The 17560-nt window shown below is 46.4% G+C and overlaps 1 protein-coding gene across 1 annotated transcript in view; it reads left to right on the forward strand.

Annotated features, from left to right (window-relative positions):
• The window catches only part of FAAH2 (fatty acid amide hydrolase 2), a 36555-nt gene extending 23689 nt beyond the window's left edge, over positions 1-12866 (forward strand). Inside the window, exons 9-11 of the mRNA XM_059732646.1 lie at positions 4705-4816; positions 6976-7170; positions 7826-12866. Coding sequence (XP_059588629.1) covers positions 4705-4816; positions 6976-7170; positions 7826-8001 — 483 coding nt within the window. The 3' untranslated portion in view covers positions 8002-12866. The remainder of the gene's footprint in view (positions 1-4704; positions 4817-6975; positions 7171-7825) is intronic.
• The last annotated feature ends 4694 nt before the right edge of the window (positions 12867-17560 follow it).

The raw sequence follows: 17560 nt of genomic DNA on the forward strand, positions 1-17560 counted from the left end.
GCGGGAGCATGGGGCCCACACCAGTGCCCCGGGGCCAGGAGTGGCAAGAGTGTAGAGCCTGGGTTTGCAGGAGTGCTAGTGGGGGCACTGCCTGCCATGGGGGGAGGGGGCAGGCTGTGGGCAAGCCCTCCCCCTCCATGCATGCCACAACCCTCCCCAGCTGCTTTCCCCCCACACACTCAGCTCCCCACAAATCTCAGTGTCACACACACACACCCTCCCACAATATACAAGAGTAAGACTTCATTTTAAGCTATTATACTATAACCTCTGTGTACACTACACAAACACATGTGAATCAAAAATATTTTTTGAAATGAAATTAATGAATGTTGTAGATGTTTGATTTTTAGAATATAATTTGGTATTTTTCTGGTTCAGAAATGACAAAACACCTTGCTGAAAAAAGTAATTCCAGGGGGTAAGGGGAAGTACTTCTGGTGGCAAAGGTCAGGGGTTAGGGGAAGAGACTTCCAGTCCCAAGATGGTGACCAGGGGGCGGGGCACCTGTCAAGAGGCAGGGCTACCCATGCGGCCCTCAGTGGTTTGCCAAAACTCGGTAAGTGGCCCTCTGCCTGAAAATTGCCCGCCCCGATTTAAAGTAAAGTACCATTGTGTTTTGTTTCTTGTTTTGTTTTGTTAACAGCTGCAAGCAACCCAGGGTAAAAACCACAGTTGGCGATTATGCTTCCCATATCTTGCACTTAATGCTTGTATTGATGCGTCTCAAAACTATGTTCACGTTTTGTGAGGTTGCATCACACTGCAGACTGCAGACTCCTATTGAGTCTGTCGTCTACCAAGACTCCCAAGTTCTTTTCCATCAGTGTTTGGGGTGCAGTTTCCCCGAACCCCCTGCACCTATCTCCTTGAAACCTGGCCGGCATCATGCCCTCGGAAGGGGCTACAGTTCCTGCAACTTTCATCCAAATCAGGCCAGAAATTACAAAATTTTAGGCTGCTGTGTCCTTCCCCGTTAGCCTATGGGCGAAACATTGAAACAGTGTTGAAATGGCGAAACATTTCGACTTGCCTATTTTTGTTTCAAGGCTGTTTCAACTATATCTGTTCCGTTTTGATTTTCCTGATTTGACCTTGAAATGGGTTGAAACAACATCGAACAAAACTGGCAGTGAAATTTCACACAGCCCTAGTTCTATGCTCCTCTTGTCTTGTGACAGTCGAGTGGTAGGCTGGGCTGTGGCCAGTAGCCCCGAAACGGCAGGCGGGTACTTTTGACCGATGGAGCGGAATTAGGCACTGAAGTGTATTGGTTGAACAAAGAGATTATTTACTTACGCCGTCGGTGTACACAGCGGAGGAAGCAGAACTGACTTAGGTTACGGTTGCAAACGTGAGCTCTCCGAGTCAGACGAACTGACATGAATGGCTTATCAGGCCTGCAGGGCACGGGGGTACGTCGGGACGGTCGGCGACGGGGAGTCGTTGGTGGGTGATCAGTCCGCCAAGTTCACTCCGAGATGTGCGCGGAGTTCTCCGACTTGGGCGGAAACTGCTTTAACTTTTATATGACTAACAAGCCAATCACTAGTCATCAAACATGAATAATTTAGAACCGGCCAATGGTGGTGTGCGTATTTGCATAAAGTTGGTGAGAACTTTTTACTGCACCGGGGTTTTTCACCATAGCGGAAAATTCCACTGTGGCGAGAAATTCCACTGCGTCATATGCATCAAATCAATGAAACCTTCCACTGTGACATAGGCACTCAACTACTGGGTTCTGACATGCCCCCCTGCCTATGGCACAGTTGGAATTAGACCACAAGTAAGCCGTTTAAGTCGTCATCGTCTCGCTCGGGAGGTTCATATGGTAAACGGGTATAAACATAGACAATGAATCAAGTTCGTTCTCAATAAACTGGATTAAACAATAAGCAACACAAACACAGAAACACATAACTAGATTAGTTACAGAAAGTTCAACTATAAGGGCTTCGGTGGGTGTCATGGCGACGCCACACATAGGGCTCCTGCGTCTCTGGTGATGTTCCCTTTCTTTCTCTCTCTCTGTCTCTGGGTCTGCCGCCGTCACGTATCTCGGGTCTCGTACCTGTGAAGAAAAATTTCTCTGAGCAGTTAATTTATTAGCTGTAAATAACAGGATAGCTAATCATGGTGGACAAAGATTTGCCACTGTGTTTCGCCCTCTTTAAAGCACACGATACAGGTGCTCGGAGATGGTTTTGCTTGGACGATCCTTTTCCTGTACACTTGTGGACTCGTTCTTTGGCTCTTTGGCATGTTGGAAGCCTAGCTCGTATGCTAGTTGCCGTTGTCCTGCGTCTCCTAGGATGCGCAGCTGTTGCTTGGTGAGTTTAGAACGATGTAGGAGAAATCCAAACATGGCCCGTTCTTCCGGTGTTCTCTGCGGCAACGATTGCAATGTTCATCGAGAGTCAGACTCATGACGTCTTGTGTCCTGGGCCTTGATCAGGCATGCAGCGGGTTGATGTTCTGAGTCACTGGAGGTTCTTGCGTCCGATGTCATAAGGATCCGCAGTCGCGGGAGTTGACTCAAGAGATTACCTGTGGGTTGGCCAGCTACTGGGCTTAGGAAAAGCCGGAGCGCTACAACATTCTCTCCTCCATAGACTTCTACGCAGTCCTCTATGGCTTTGAGGGTTACCGGGACGGCTCTAGAGTTTCTCAAGTGGCGGTGGGGCCATCCCCCGTTGCGTTGGGCTTGTGTTAGTCCCAGCTGATGCACTCCTGGATTCCAAGAGCAGTATGAAACCCCTATTATAGCCAGCAGAAGTTGTTCCGCACTGGCTTTTCCCGGTTTACCATCATGCCACATGTGAGACTTATGGCTAATTTGGCCTGCAACGAGCGCTGGAAGCGGGATGGGTCAATGAACATTACTCGCCACCATATCCAGGTCGGTGGCGTGCCCCCCACTCCATGAGGCTTGACGGGTTAGAAAATCAGCCTCTTCCAGGTTCAGCAAGTCTGATCCAAACTCCACGACTAGGCGTCCCAGCCACACAGCTAACAGTTCTTCAGGGTCGATTTGTGGTTCTTGACACAATTCCTGCAGTTCTTCTCGCGTGCGGGTGTGGTATGTGGTGGTGGTGCGGGTTGCATCCTGTGCCTTGATGACTCGTCTTACTAAAACCACGGGGTGAACGGCTACTGAGAGAGCATATGTATCTAGTGGAAGGAGTGGATACAACCCGTTCCCTCCGCAAGGGGGTGGGAACGTCGGAGATGACATCACCTCGGGGGGCGGGGCTGCGGGTCGCTGAACCGCCCCTTCTTCCCTGGGACTTTCCACGCGCTTCTCTTCTTTCCCAGTGCCATCTTGGAATGGCGGTGGCTTGGGGTTTTCTTCTACCGCCGTCTCTTTGGCCGCCTGAGCGGCGTTGAGCAGTTGGGCCTCTAGATCGGCGTTCTCCCACAGCAGAGTTGTAATGGCGCGGAACATTGCATTCAACATCTTTCCCCTATCCCATTCCGGGCCTGCCCACCGTGTCGCGATGCGGCCCTCCGTCTCCAATTTTTCTCAGAGATCCGAGAGAAACTCGTGGCCTCTCGACCCGGGCGCCAAAGCCAGGGGATTAAACTGGTCGGCTGGCGTCGGCTCTCCGCCCTCCCACACATATCTTATACACCGGGCGTACTCCCGGGCGAGGGTTGGGTCTGCTCCGCCCGCTGATCTGACTCCGGCGAAGGATACGGTGCCTACTTTGCCTTGGGGCCTAAATAGGACCTGCTCACTACTCATCACACATCGGAGTGCTCCGGGGTGAAGATGTGCTTCCCACTCTCTTGAAACTCCCTCTTCCCCTTTTATCGAAAGGTAGCCGCTGACGGGCTTCTCACCCTTTCCACCTGCCTGGTGATAGGCGATGTGTGTCCACAATTCTTTAGCGTTCGACACTCAGCGTTCCCCACTGCGCCATGGGCAGTTCTTAACTAGTTCCAACTCCATCGCGTCTTCCCCAGATCCTGTTCGTGACGCCATGTGGCGGTCGAGTGGTAGGCCGGGCTGTGACCAGTAGCCCCGAAACGGCAGGCGGGTACTTTTGACCGACGGAGCGGAATTAGGCACTGAAGCGTATTGGTTGAACAAAGAGATTATTTACTTACGCCGTCAGTGTACACAGAGGAGGAAGCAGAACTGACTTAAGTTACAGTTGCAAACGTGAGCTCTCCGAGTCAGACGAACTGACGTGAATGGCTTATCGGGCCTGCAGGGCACGGGGGTATTTCAGGACGGTCGGCAACGGGGAGTTGTTGGTGGGTGATCAGTCTGCCAAGTTCACTCCGAGATGTGCGCGGAGTTCTCCGACTTGGGCGGAAACTGCTTTAACTTTTATATGACTAACAAGCCAATCACTAGTCACCAAACATGAATAATTTAGAACCGGCCAGTGGTGGTGTGCGTATTTGCATAAAGTTGGCGGGAACTTTTTACTGCACTGGGCTTTTTCACCATAGCGGAAAATTCCACTGTGGCGAGAAATTCCACTGCGTCATATGCATCAAATCAATGAAACCTTCCACTGTGACATAGGCACTCAACTACTGGGTTCTGACAGTCTTCATCCCATAGAGAATGTAGATAATCAGATAAAGCCTGCTGGTGCTGCATATAAATTAAAACTGGATGTTGCCACATTTGTTCAGCTACCACACTTTAACCACAGCAAGTCTCACTGAATGCTTTATATATTGCAGGAAGCACAGATGTTCACAGACCTTCTTGGGGATCATGGGAAACCTGTATGGCCATCATGGGAGCTACTGAAATGGTTCCTGGGGATGTCATCACACACACTCCCTGCGATTGGTAAAAATCAGTCTACCAGAAAAATAAATTCCTAGTTGTTTAGATCTTTTTACAACCTGCATGTGTATTCTGATATGGTCATGAAATTTATTACAATATGAATGAAATGATGCAATCTTGTAAACTAAGTATAGAATCATTGGAAAGTAGGGCTGGAAGGGACCTCGCCTGGTTCAGCCTCCTGTTCAAGACAAGGTACCATCCCAGCCAAGTGTACAGGAAGTAGGATCAGACCAGGTTAGTACTTGAATGACAGATGTATAAGACATGCAAAGGGTGGTGAAACTAACGGAGTAAGTGGCACTGCTTCCCTTGAACCATGTGAAATCAAGGTACCAGTGAGCTTTGTCCATCTAGGGTAATGGCTCCCAATCTTCGTTTGCTGTGATCCTAAATCCGGGTCACGACCCCTGCCCCTGCTGACAACTCACTCATGCCTGGCGGTGCCAGCAGAGCCCGGGCTGGGATCACAGGGAGCAATGGTGGTGAGAGCCGTGTGGACCATGTGCTGGGGCAGCCCCGTGGGTAGGAAGGGCAGACACTGCCCGCCCCCCCCATTTGACCCTGATTTGGGTTGTGGCCTGAGGTTGGGAGCCACTGATCTAGAGTATCCTGTTCAAAGGTGGTTTGCCCTTGTGTTCTGTTTTGATTTCCAACTTGCATAAATAATTACCTCCTGTTTCTCTAACTCATTCCCAGCAGTTATGGGTAAAAATGTTTTCCCTCCCATCTGGACTGAAACATATGTTGTTTGCTGTTACAGCAGTTGCCAGAGTCCACCCAAAAGATGGCTGAATTTAATAATGAATAAGTGAACATGTCTATAGTTTGTATTTATAACGTTGCTGTAAGCAAAAGCAAGCATGGGCATGGCACATCACAAAGTAATCTTTGAGTCTTGGGACATGTCATCAGATGAGTATTCTGTTTTCTCGCTTTTGAGGTTTTCACTGGAATGTTGCCTCTTCATTGAACTCTTTGGACATTGAATATCTACAGTTTTTAATAATTGCTGTTTAGTCTCTTTAAGCATTGGAAGGGTGCAAATGCAAAGGAAAAAGGAAATATTTAGGGTCAAACTTTAAGGAAAATGTAGGCAGGATAATTGAGTAAATTTCTAAACTCTGAGGGCTGGAAGCTTAGTAGGCTATAAAGTGACCTCCTGAGGGAAATTGTTGGAACAGTGGTTCTCTCAACCTTTTTAGATTCAAGGCTTCTTTTGGAAAATGTCAGCTCTTGGTTTTCACAGATTTTGGCTACAGAAAAAACAGAGAGCAAAGAACTCAGAAAGCCCACAGCAAGTCAGAATGTTTTAACACTGGATTCCTTTATGAAATGTCTGGGTTTATCTTGTGAATCACTTTTGCGCACCTAATAGCATTAATATTACATGACATCCTATAGCACCCTTGAAAAGATCTCAAGGTACCCCAAGGTGTCACTGTCATCCTGATTGAGAAACATTGGATAAAGCCTTGCTGCTTGGGTCATTTAAAACTTCTTTGGATTAAATGCTTGCAGATGCATGGTAAGGTAGACTGCCACATTGGCAGAACTTGAGGGATAACCAGGGAAAGAGATTGGAGTCTCTGATAGAAATTAGACTGAAAAGATTTCAGAACAACCAACTTCTCTCTGAGCTAATAAATTTTGCTGGAAATGTGCCTCAGTGGCAGAAAGAAAGAAAAAGTATGATGTAAAATGTATATGTTTTAGATAACTACAAGAGAGAGATGAGGAGGGTGTGTTTTCCCTCATTCAGTTTTAGAATTCCTTGCTTTAAAACAAACAAACAAACAAAAAAATGGTTTGGGATACCTGATAATGCTGGTAGCTGTTTGATCCCCTTCAGTCTTGAATTCTTTGTCATCACTTGCAACAGTGGTTGATTTAAAATTCAAGAAGGTAATAAAAATATTCCCAGATTTTGTTCAGTGGGGAAAGGTTCTCGTGCATTGAACATTATCTACACAAAGATAGCAGTTGCTGCAGGAACATGCAAGCCCAGGAGGAGATAGTGCCCTCCAAACTCCTGGAACAGTTTCCAAGCTCCTGACTAAGCCCTTTTACAAGTGTGGGGCATGCTGAGATGTCTATATAAAATGCTTTTTAACTGAGACAGTCTCATGCAATTTGCTGTCCTCTTGGTTGTTCCACAGCCCTGGGATTGACTGAGAAGTTGATGAAACTCAGCCCTGCTGCAATGGCCAAGCTGGTGAACATGGGACAGAGCCTCCGGACTGAGATGGAGGACTTACTAGGAGCCAGTGGGTTGCTATTGTACCCTTCACATCCTATAGTGGCTCCCAAGCATCATTTCCCCTTGGGGATGCCCTTCAACTTTGCCTACACAGGTGAGCACCACTTCCTGCAGGTGTAAGGCCCTGAAGAGATGGGAGACAAACTAGGGGTCTTGCTCGTACCAATTCACCAGTAGTAGTGGGAGAGCATACTCACTTAGTAGTAGAGGGTCCGCTTGCCCAGATATTTGAGAACTATTTTCCTTATCCTGCTACTTATTTGGAAATTAAACCTTTATGAGAGTGGGAGCAGAAACCTGCTGGTTTCTGGGGTGACCTCTTGAGTACTTTCTTCTGTATTAAAGAAGCCAATCTGAAGACAACACTGTATCCAGATTGATATTGGTAAAGAGCACAACTTGGTGGAACTCCATCACAGCCCCTCAAGACACTTGGATTAGGCTGTTTTCTCTTTTAAAGGTGGCACAGCATATGAGAAGTACTTCTTGTGATCTTAGGAATGATAGACAGTGTTTTTGGACATGCTTTATTTCAGCTGGCATTTGAGTGTCTGATCAGCTGTGGCCCTCTTATTGAAGTAACTACCATGGCATGGGGGCCTGTACATCAGATAAACTAGACTCCTCTTTCATCCTGCTTTAAAGGATGAATGTTAACACAGTTAACGTCTCAGAACCAAAATCTAGGAATACAGAATGGAACACCCTCTGTCTATTCTAATCAAGAGCTTTCTCTTTCTCTTTTTCAGCTATTTTCAATGTCTTGGGCTTGCCTGTGACCCAGTGCCCCCTGGGCTTGAGCACTGAGGGTCTTCCCTTGGGAATCCAGGTGGTGGCTGGACCCTTCAATGACCATCTAACATTGGCTCTGGCTCAATACTTGGAGAAGGCTTTTGGTGGTTGGGTTTGCCCTGGAAAAACATAATGCTGCATTCATAAGATCCCAAGATGGCAGGAAGATGAAGATAATCTGATTCACAAAAGCTGACAATAGGTATTAGTGCCTATTGAGATCAGGACAGGAGCAACTCTCTTCTGCACAGCCCAAACACCTTCCCAGGGTAGCTTGGGCAGGGCAAGCCAGCCAGGCCTCAAGTTTTCATTCCCATGAATCAGTGGCAAGATGCTACAGTTGAAGCTGTACGCTTATGATCTCATGTTTCCAACTGGAACTTTCTCTTCTCCCTGCATCCCATGACATGAGAGTGGGAGAGAAAAACCCCTTCCACTTTTCTTTCATTAGAAACCCCATAACTCCCATGAATTCTGAACAGAACACTTAGCACCTTGTTGGGGGAAGAGATCACATTTCTCTAGTCTGGGTGGGGCACTGAGACCACTACTTTCAATAAATTTCTTTTTCTGTAACAGTCGCTGCTTTAGAGAAAAAGAAAAGTGATAGAGGGCAGGCTGGGGGATAGGCATGAAAGGATTATTTCTGGGAGTTTTGAGCACTGCTATCCCTGGAAGTTATTCTCTAAGCATATAAATGCCATGTTTATAGAGGTGGACTCCTGTCTTCTAGAACATCTTAGCCATATGTCACAGGCCAGATGGGCACTCTGAGTGTGTCAATTTTATCACAGGCCAACTGGGCTGTTTGATTCAGTTTTGGATCGAGGAGGCAAAGTTGGGAGTGGAATAAAGGCAAATTTATTATAGCTTACACACACACAACAGTTAACAGAAAGATAAATGTGATAAGCAGATAAGACAGTATAAAAGAGCTAATAGTAAATAATAACAACAGATAATAACAGATAGATAGATCAATCTGTCACAGGCCAACTGGGCACTGCGAGGGTATTAGCCACACTGGGCTGTTCAAAACAACAAATAGACAGACATGGGTTGGCAACTTATCGATAGTCCCTCAATGCCAGGTGCATGCTAAGTGATTCCAGCGAAGTCAAGCATCCCTGATGATCGACGCTGTCAGAGGGATTACCGGGAAAGGTCCCTTGATCAGGATCTGATCCTCACTCACACCGGGAGTCTGGGGTCCGGCGTGGAACAGAAATGACCGTTCTGTTCCCTCCTTCCTGCTGGTTACCTGATGCATGTGTTTTTTTATACCTAGTCTTATGTTAATCTGTTGACCTCAGGGCCACTCACAATGTTGCCCTATAGCTGTTACCCTATGGGATTGAAAGGTGTTAAAATTATCATAAAAGGTTACTACCCAGACTCAGGTTTATCCAATAAGCAAATTATGATGCAGCACCTTTAGGTCTGAAATTGACATCACTCCGCCTAAATTCCAACCCCTTTTAGGCTTCATTTGAATATGCTTTCTTGGGATATGCTTTCCTGGAATGTGTTGGGTGTGCCAAGCAGTTAGATCCAGTTTTTATCACTGAGGCTGAACCCTGAGCGAAAAACTGTTAGGCCAGCTAATCTCACAGCTACAGCTTTGCCTATGGGGCCCAGTCAGTTCTACGAACAGTTAATTTATCATTTTGGATAAACTTATGACAGACAAGTTATAGCTGCAGTTTACAGACTTACAAGCTTATATTAACTAATATTACCTGTTTAGGCAAAATACCAAATGCCTCCAAGAAGCACATATTATTGCTTATTAATCCCTCTGGTTGTGGCTGTCACAGTCCACCCCTTGCTTCTTTGGAGCATTTGGTAAAGCCTACAAATATGATTTCTGCCAGGTGTTGTATACATGGTTGGCAGAAGCAACAACATTTACTTTGGCATAGGTTTTGGACTTAATTTTATAACAGCAACATTTAAAGATTATATTGAATAATATGATTCCTGTGACTAAACTTACTACTACTACAAACCAAGGAAAAGGAGCACCTTTAGTAAAGGTGTACATTTGCACAGTACAGACCACTTCATACCATTTACACAGCAGGGGAATATTAGTAGCACATTTAATAATTCTCCCTCCCCCTTGAGCTATGAGGGCAAGTTGTTTTCCTTTTTGGGCATCTTCAAACAAACCTTTAATGTAGGTCACTACTTCACCCCATCCCTTTAAGCTGGGGCATGTCTATATCTTTCACCCAGGATTTTGGAAGACTTAGGTTAAGGGTGACACTTTCTAATTGGGTTTTTGGCCACATTAAGGTGGTTTCCTGGTCATGGACATATAGGGTAGCTAATGCCCCTTGGAAATCTTGAGCCTCTGCACAACAGCTGGTTCAGGAGGTCCAAAATGTGCTGTTAGGATGATATAAGCAGCCAGGACCTTCCCAGCAAACTTGTTGGGCTAGGGTAATATAGGGAGTTGCTGGTAGGGGTGTCGCACAAACCATGTTGGGGGGACTATTGGGCCACCCTCTCCATAAAGTTCCCAAGCCTATTAGAATGCCATTTACAGGGTACACCGGGGATTGGGCCAAATACTTGGAACCTTCGGGGGTTACAATTTCCCAAATGGGACAGTGTAAATCCCAGTCCCACATGCACCCACCTCCTAGTCCTGTTGTCAAGAGGTGAGCGGTGGACCATGTGCTATTTGCTACCCCGTGTACGATGAAAAAGCATTTTGTCTTGCTGCACCCCTCCCAGCATGTGCTCCATGTGTCTCAGTAAACTAACTGTTGGGCTAAAGCTGGGGGTAGTCCGTGGTGCTCTAAGCCAGAAGGTCATTCTTTATGTCTGAGATCACTCATAACCTTCATTTTTCCCAGGTAAAGTGAAAGCTGCACTTGGGCAAAAGCAGTGCTCCAGGTTTGATTAGCATCGGCTTGGAAGGCTGCATGCATCAAAAGGTGACTTATTTGTGCTGCTTTTCGGCCAATGATTGCCACTAACTCATCAGTGTATTCTAAAGCCATGTTATCAATCGTACCTCCCTTAGTGAGAAAACCTATGGCTCGCCGTATATCCATGATTCCTTGGGTATTTTTCTGGGATTTATCTATGTTCCAAACTCCCGTGGCTGAATTGAGCCCATTCCACACATGGTCTAGGGTATCCCTCTTTTTCCGGGTGATTAGAGGCTGAGCTGCGGGTTGGAAAACAGTTGGCCAGGCCCAGTGCAGCATATTTTCTGCCAACCGAGTGCCAGCAGAGCAGTTAGGAAATGCTGTTCTGATAAACCATTGCTTGGGGTTAAATGTGATACGGGCATTGAACGAGGAAGCATTAAGGAGGACCAGAGCCTTGGTTTGGGACCTCCACCAGCGAGTGACGTTAGATAAGCGAGGTAGCAGATACAGCTGTGGTAGCTTCTTTTGGATTAGCAACGTACATCCCTGCTTAATGCAAAAAACGGCTAGGGGTTCTCCTGTTCCGGTGTTTAACTATCTTCCTTCTTCCTCTTGGGATTGGTAAGTCTCCCAGTCGGGTTGGTCGAAGGAGCACATTCGCTTGGGTGTGTCCCCATCTGTATACTTAAATGCACGCTGCCCAGGTACAACTATGGCTTTGGTTTCTTGCAGAAATAATTCTGGCACAGTGCCCCCACCATGGGCTTGGCCAGTTGTTCTGGGTTGACCAGGGCTGCGCCCTGCAGATTTTCCCAGACTGATTGGCGATATGCAGTTATTGTATATTCAATTCCGTGAGCGATCCCTCCTTCATCCATGTGGCTGAACCACAAAATACCCGGAACGTGGGACGTGTTGGCCTCCCATTCCGTGGACCACCAGTTGAGAGCATAAGAGCCATTTTTAAACCAGCACAGTACCTTGCTGTATCTGGAGGACCGGTGTATTTGGTGAGCTGTACACCATTGTGCCAAAGTGTCATCGGGCAGGGGAATTGCTGGAGCTATCGTCTCCCATGAGGGTGGGGTTGAAGGTTTCAGTTGCCTCCTTGGGCTCCAGGTGGTTGTAGAATTTTGAACTGCAGGTGGGATTGCGGCAGTGGTCATGTCGGGACCCAGGGTGGGCAGCACACCTGCAGGCAAAACATAACGGCACCAGGGCCATTGGAAGAAACCACAACAATCTCCCCCTGTCCCACACTTGTTTTTCCTGATCCTGGCATATGGGAGGAAACCAAGCAAACCACTCTGTCCCACAGTAACATTGACAGATTCCCCCTTGCCAGTCCACAATCCATCGTCAGCGACTGAAAGGCCAGTTTCGCACTTCTTTGATCATGGCTGGGTGTTCCCAGTATCCCTGCGTGTCTGAGGCTTTGGCAGTGGGTGTGATCCAGGGCGCGGGAACATGTGAATGCCCCACAGTAATCAAACAGTAGCAAACGACCAGCAGTCCCATCATAATGGCATTCCACCCCTTCATTATTAGGTGAGGGTGGTGGCGTCACTGGAGCAGGGTGATGATTTCAGGCCACCTCATAGATTGGCCAAATGCAGTGCCTGCAGCCTGGCAGTGCTACCTCTTGGACTCAGTGCACTGTCATACACTGACAATTGAAGCATGGACATTTGTCCTCCAGGTTGCTTGCTGTGAAGCTGATCTTATTTGGTTAGGAGAGAAACACCTAAGTGAGATCTGTTTTGGTGGGGTTCACTTGTACCAGTGGAGCACTTAGAGAGGTTTTTCATGGTGGCTTGAGGCAGCTACAGCATCTTCCTCCCCAGCCCTTCCTTCCTCTTCCACTGCAGCCAGCCAGTAATTGTGGCTAAGGTGCTGAAACAACTTCCCCTCTCCCTCCTTCAAAAAATGAATACTGGTGGAGATAAGTATTTTTCCATCTTTTGTCTGCCATTTGGCTGTAGGCCTTAATTCCATGTGGCCCCCAAGTGGGTGCTCACAAGCACTGTGGGCCATCAGCCATTTCCTTTGGGCAATGATGAATGTTTATAAAATGTAAATAAAATATTAAAAAAAAATCTATCCATCCAGTTCATACCAGATGTTTGTCCTCATTTGGGAAAGTCCTCCCCTGTGGCCTTCTTGCCTTCTTGCTTTATCATATCACCAGATTTCATGAAGTGTGTGACTACACTGCAGGCATTCTGCACTGTATACCATACGTTCTTGCACCAACTCCCTGCAGAGTCTGAGCTGGTGCACTTGACTAAAGCAGGAATTCTTATCCAGGATGCCACGGCACCTGGGGGGTGCTGCCAAACATTTTGAAGGGTGCATCAAGGTGTGAGGAGATGAGCAGATAAGCACAGGCTCAGACTTGTCCTTGCCTGGCCAATCCCTGACTCCTACTGCTTGGCTCCACAATATATAAATTAGTTTTTGAAATTGGGTGTTCACAAAATTGCATGTTACATGGTCAGGTGGGTGGCAAATTGGCATAGGGGTTGCACCCAGAGAGTGGTGGTGGATGGGTCGATATCAACCTGGAAAGATGTGGACAGTGGAGTCCCGCAAGGCTCGGTCCTTGGAGCAGTGCTATTCAAATAAATCAGTGACTTGGATGAGGGCATAGAGAGCACCCTGTCGAAATTCACAGATGATACCTGTGAGAGTTAAGCTATGTCCACAAAATAAATCACCATCTCTTGTTTTAACATGAACTGGTTAATTTCCTTTATTTCTCACTTGCCACGACTTTGATGGAATAAGGTACAGAAATAAACACCATCCTGAGAGATGAGGAAGACATCGTGTCTGCGGTTCAACAAAAAATAACTCTTCTGCACAACTATTATGTCTCTCTTACATAAATAACATCTCAAAGAGAGAGGGAATTCTCTCTCTTTGAGAACTCTCAATTTCTTGGTTGCTTGCCTCGTTCTCCTCCGCGCAGGTCCCAAGCAAAATAGCGATCCTATGTCACCTTGTATTTACTACTGATTGAAATTGTGGGGTTCTCTTTGTTAGTTTTCATCCACTCTCATTCCTTTCTCTTAAATTTAAGCCTCTGGGATGTTACTCAATGTCTTCAGGTATCAGACTCACCAACTCAAAGTGCTCCTTTCTTAACTCACTTCAGCTTCCCAGGTAAGTTTCTCTCCAGGACCCTTGTTACATTCCCTTTTCTCTTTCTTGTAATTTCTCCCTGTTTCTTCTGGGTTGCTTTCTTCTCTTTTTTAGCTAAATCTGGGTTACTTCCCCTTTAAATCCTTCCAGCCATCTGCTCTCTCTCTCTCTCACAGCCAGCACTCTCCCCTCTCCCTTTCCAGTGCTGCGCTCTGTGTTTTCATAGGGGTCCCTCTCCCCCACCCCGGTAGCCCCGCCCCTTTTCTCCTGGGACTGGTGGCTCAAGTAAGTTTTCTGCTTTCCTTCACTCCCCACAAGTTCTGTGATTGGGCAGACTTGGTGCCCCGTTACAATACCAAATTATGGGGCAAAGTTAATACACCAGAGGGTAGGGAACGGATCCAGGCGGATCTGGACATGTTGGAAAAGTGGGCACAACAAAATAGGATGCAGTTCAACAAAGACAAATGCAAAGTGCTGCACCTGGGCAAAAAACCACCAACACACTTACAGGCTGGGGCATGACCTCAGCAGCACGGCAGAGGAAAGGGATCTGGGAGTCATAGTTGACTCCAAGGTGAACATGAGTTGTCAATGTGACAAAGTGATCAACAAGGCTAACTGCACTTTATCATGCATTAGCAGATGCATGATGAGCAGGTCCAGGGTGGTGATGCTTCCCCTCCATGCGACACTGGTCAGGCCACAATTGGAGTTCTGCATCCAGTTTTGGGCGCTGCACTTCAAGAGGGATGCGGAGAATCTTGAGAGGGCTCAGAGGAGGGCCACTCGCCTGGTCGGGGGGCAGCAGGCAAAGCCCTATGAGGAGAGACTGAGGGACCTAGATCTCTTCAGCCTGTGCAAAAGAAGGCTGAGAGGTGATCTTATGGCTGCCTGTAAATTCATCAGGGGAGGGCAGCAGGGAATAGGAGATGCTCTATTTACTAGGGCACCCCTGGAGTAACTAGGAACAATGGCCACAAATTGACAGAGAACAGATTTAGGTTGGACATTAGAAAGAACTTCTTCACAGTAAGGGTTGCCAGAATCTGGAATGGGCTTCCAAGGGAGGTGGTGCTTTCCCTTACCTTGGGGATCTTCAAGGATAGGCATCTGGGCGGGGTTGTCTGACCCCAGCACTCTTTCCTGCCCAGGGCAGGGGGTCGGACTCAATGACCTACTGAGGTCCCTACTGACCCTAGCATCTATGAATCTATGAAAGACTGGGAAAACTGGGCTTGCTTAGTCTAGAGAACAGGAGACTGAGGGGATTTAATATCAGCCTTCAACTACCCAAAGGGGGGTTCTATAACGGATGGAGCTGGGCTGTTCTCAGTGGTGGCAGATGATAGAACAAGGAGCAATGGTTTCAAGTTGGAGCAAGGGAAGTTTAGGTTAGATATTAGGAAGAATTTTCTCACTTTGAGGGCAGTAAAATACTGGAACAGGTTTCCCGGAGAGGTGGTGGAAGCTCCAGCCTTGTGGGTTTTTAAAACCCAGCCAAACAAAGCTTTGGCTGGGATGATCTAGTTGGGGCTGGTCCTGCTTTGAGCAGGGGGTTGGACTAGATGACCTCCTGAGGTCCCTTCCAACCCTAATTTTCTATGATTCTGCGAAAAGCTGTGGAGGGGGGTGCCTTGAGTCCAAAAAAGGTTTGAGAATCACTGAACAAAGGTATGAGGAAAAGTGTGATTTGGAGCTGTCATCCAGCCTCTGCCATAGGGAGGCATTGAATGAGTAATCATTTGGCTTTGGGTTGTGATAGCCCTCTAGTGACCTTCTCACAGTTGCCTGGGCCTACATCTTCTGGCTCTTTTAACTACTCACTCCCTTACCCTCTGTGATTGCAAGCTGCCTGCCAGTTCATATACTCTTACTTGGTGTTTAACCCTTCATTTCCATATGAACTCTTCCATTTCCTCTTTGGGCTGCACAGATGTTTACTGAGAACTCCAGGTAATTTAGCAGTTGTTCCCATTTCAGTTCTGAGTCATTATTGCACCATGGTCTCAAGCTCTTCCCAGTTTGGGTCACTAAGGGCACCAATACACATGACAGCAAACTTGATTAGTTGAGTCTGCTGCAAGTCTGCTGGAGTATGCTAATTAGCATGCTCCAGCAGCCTCTGCATCATGTGGGGTGTACCTTGAGCATGAGGGGTGCCTTGAGCATGAAAAGGTTGACACACACTGTCCTAAACCTTGTTCTGTCCTGTAGTCTGTGTAGTATTACTACTGTATGATGTTTCAGAGGAGCCTGAATTTCAGGAGCAGGGGAATGGCTTTATTTTGAAGTTGGGACAAAACAAACCCTAATACGTGTGTCACCTTTTGCATTTCTTGAACAGAAAAATATTCAAAACCTTGCTACTGATACATTAATTACTCATGTTTAGCTTCATCCTCTAGTCAGCATCTATGGGAAAAGCCAAGTTGCTGAATTTTGCGGATAATATTTTTGTGTGCATTGTCTTCACTTACCATATTTTAAACCATTGTTCTGATTTTTGTTATACCTGGCTCTTTAGCCAGCCATAGGACATCCTAGGTTTTGTTTGCTACCTCCACCAATCCTACAGTTGTTTCGTGATCCTGGAGAAAAATAGAGGCAAGACAGCTAATATGGCCTTTCAAAAGTCTACTCCCAAGAGTGTTAAAATATTTCCCACCCTTCCTCCACCAGTCACCATGGTAGGTGATATATTTTATGTTAAACCTGTTAATTAGCAATTTTTTGCAAGTTTTCAAGCCTTTAGTAACTAACCATTTAAATAATAATCAAGCTTATTGTGTTCAAAGTTAGGAACACACAGAAATTCCCTACAACATTAGTGCCCATTTCCATAAGTGAAGCAGGAAAGGGTTTTTAGGTACCAACAGGCAGCATGCCTTACAGGTAGGTTAGTCAAGCTAGGTTTTATCTTCCTGCAACTATACTGACAATGTATGACGGGAAAGCATTCTGAATACCTTGGGTGAGCCCAGGGAGAAGAACAATTTATGATGATAATGGTGTCTAATGCTTCAAAGATGGTACAGCAAATATGCCCTGAAGAAGATGCTAGGCAGTTTTACCCACCCCCTTAGAGCTCTAAAGATGGTCAGAAATGGCAAACCTGCCTTTCTGCATAGTGCTAGTCATGCCTGTTGGTCAGATGTGGCAACAGCATTATGTCTTTCTGAAATGTAATGCTCTGTACTTCCTCTACTGGCTGCTAAATTTTACCAATCTTCCCAGAATGCCTCAGCCTCAAAGTCATAGGCAAGCCCTGTGAATATGTAGTCCTCAATATTGCTTACCTGCAGTACAGCTCTAGGGTAGAAGCGTGGTATCAATGTTACGTAACAAATTTGTCGGCTAAAAACTGTTGGCCAGCATCTGAAAATAGATTTTTTTTTAAAGCCAGAGATCACTGGCCTAATTGATAAGATAGAACTCTAGAGAGTATTCAAGTTTGTGACATTCAAATTTAATTTAAAAATATTAACTTTTCAATTGAATGTGTGCTTGAATGCATTCAGTCACTTATAATTGAGTATTGTGAAATCTCAAAAATGGATAGAGGTTTTGCTGTGCAAGAGATCTCTGCCCATGTTATACATATTTGATTTGCTCTTACAGGGTCATTAAGAAATGTGAGAGATAAGCAAGAAAATCTAGAGA

The sequence above is a fragment of the Alligator mississippiensis genome, chromosome 8 (assembly GCF_030867095.1).
Source record: "Alligator mississippiensis isolate rAllMis1 chromosome 8, rAllMis1, whole genome shotgun sequence".
Lineage (NCBI taxonomy): Eukaryota > Metazoa > Chordata > Crocodylia > Alligatoridae > Alligator > Alligator mississippiensis.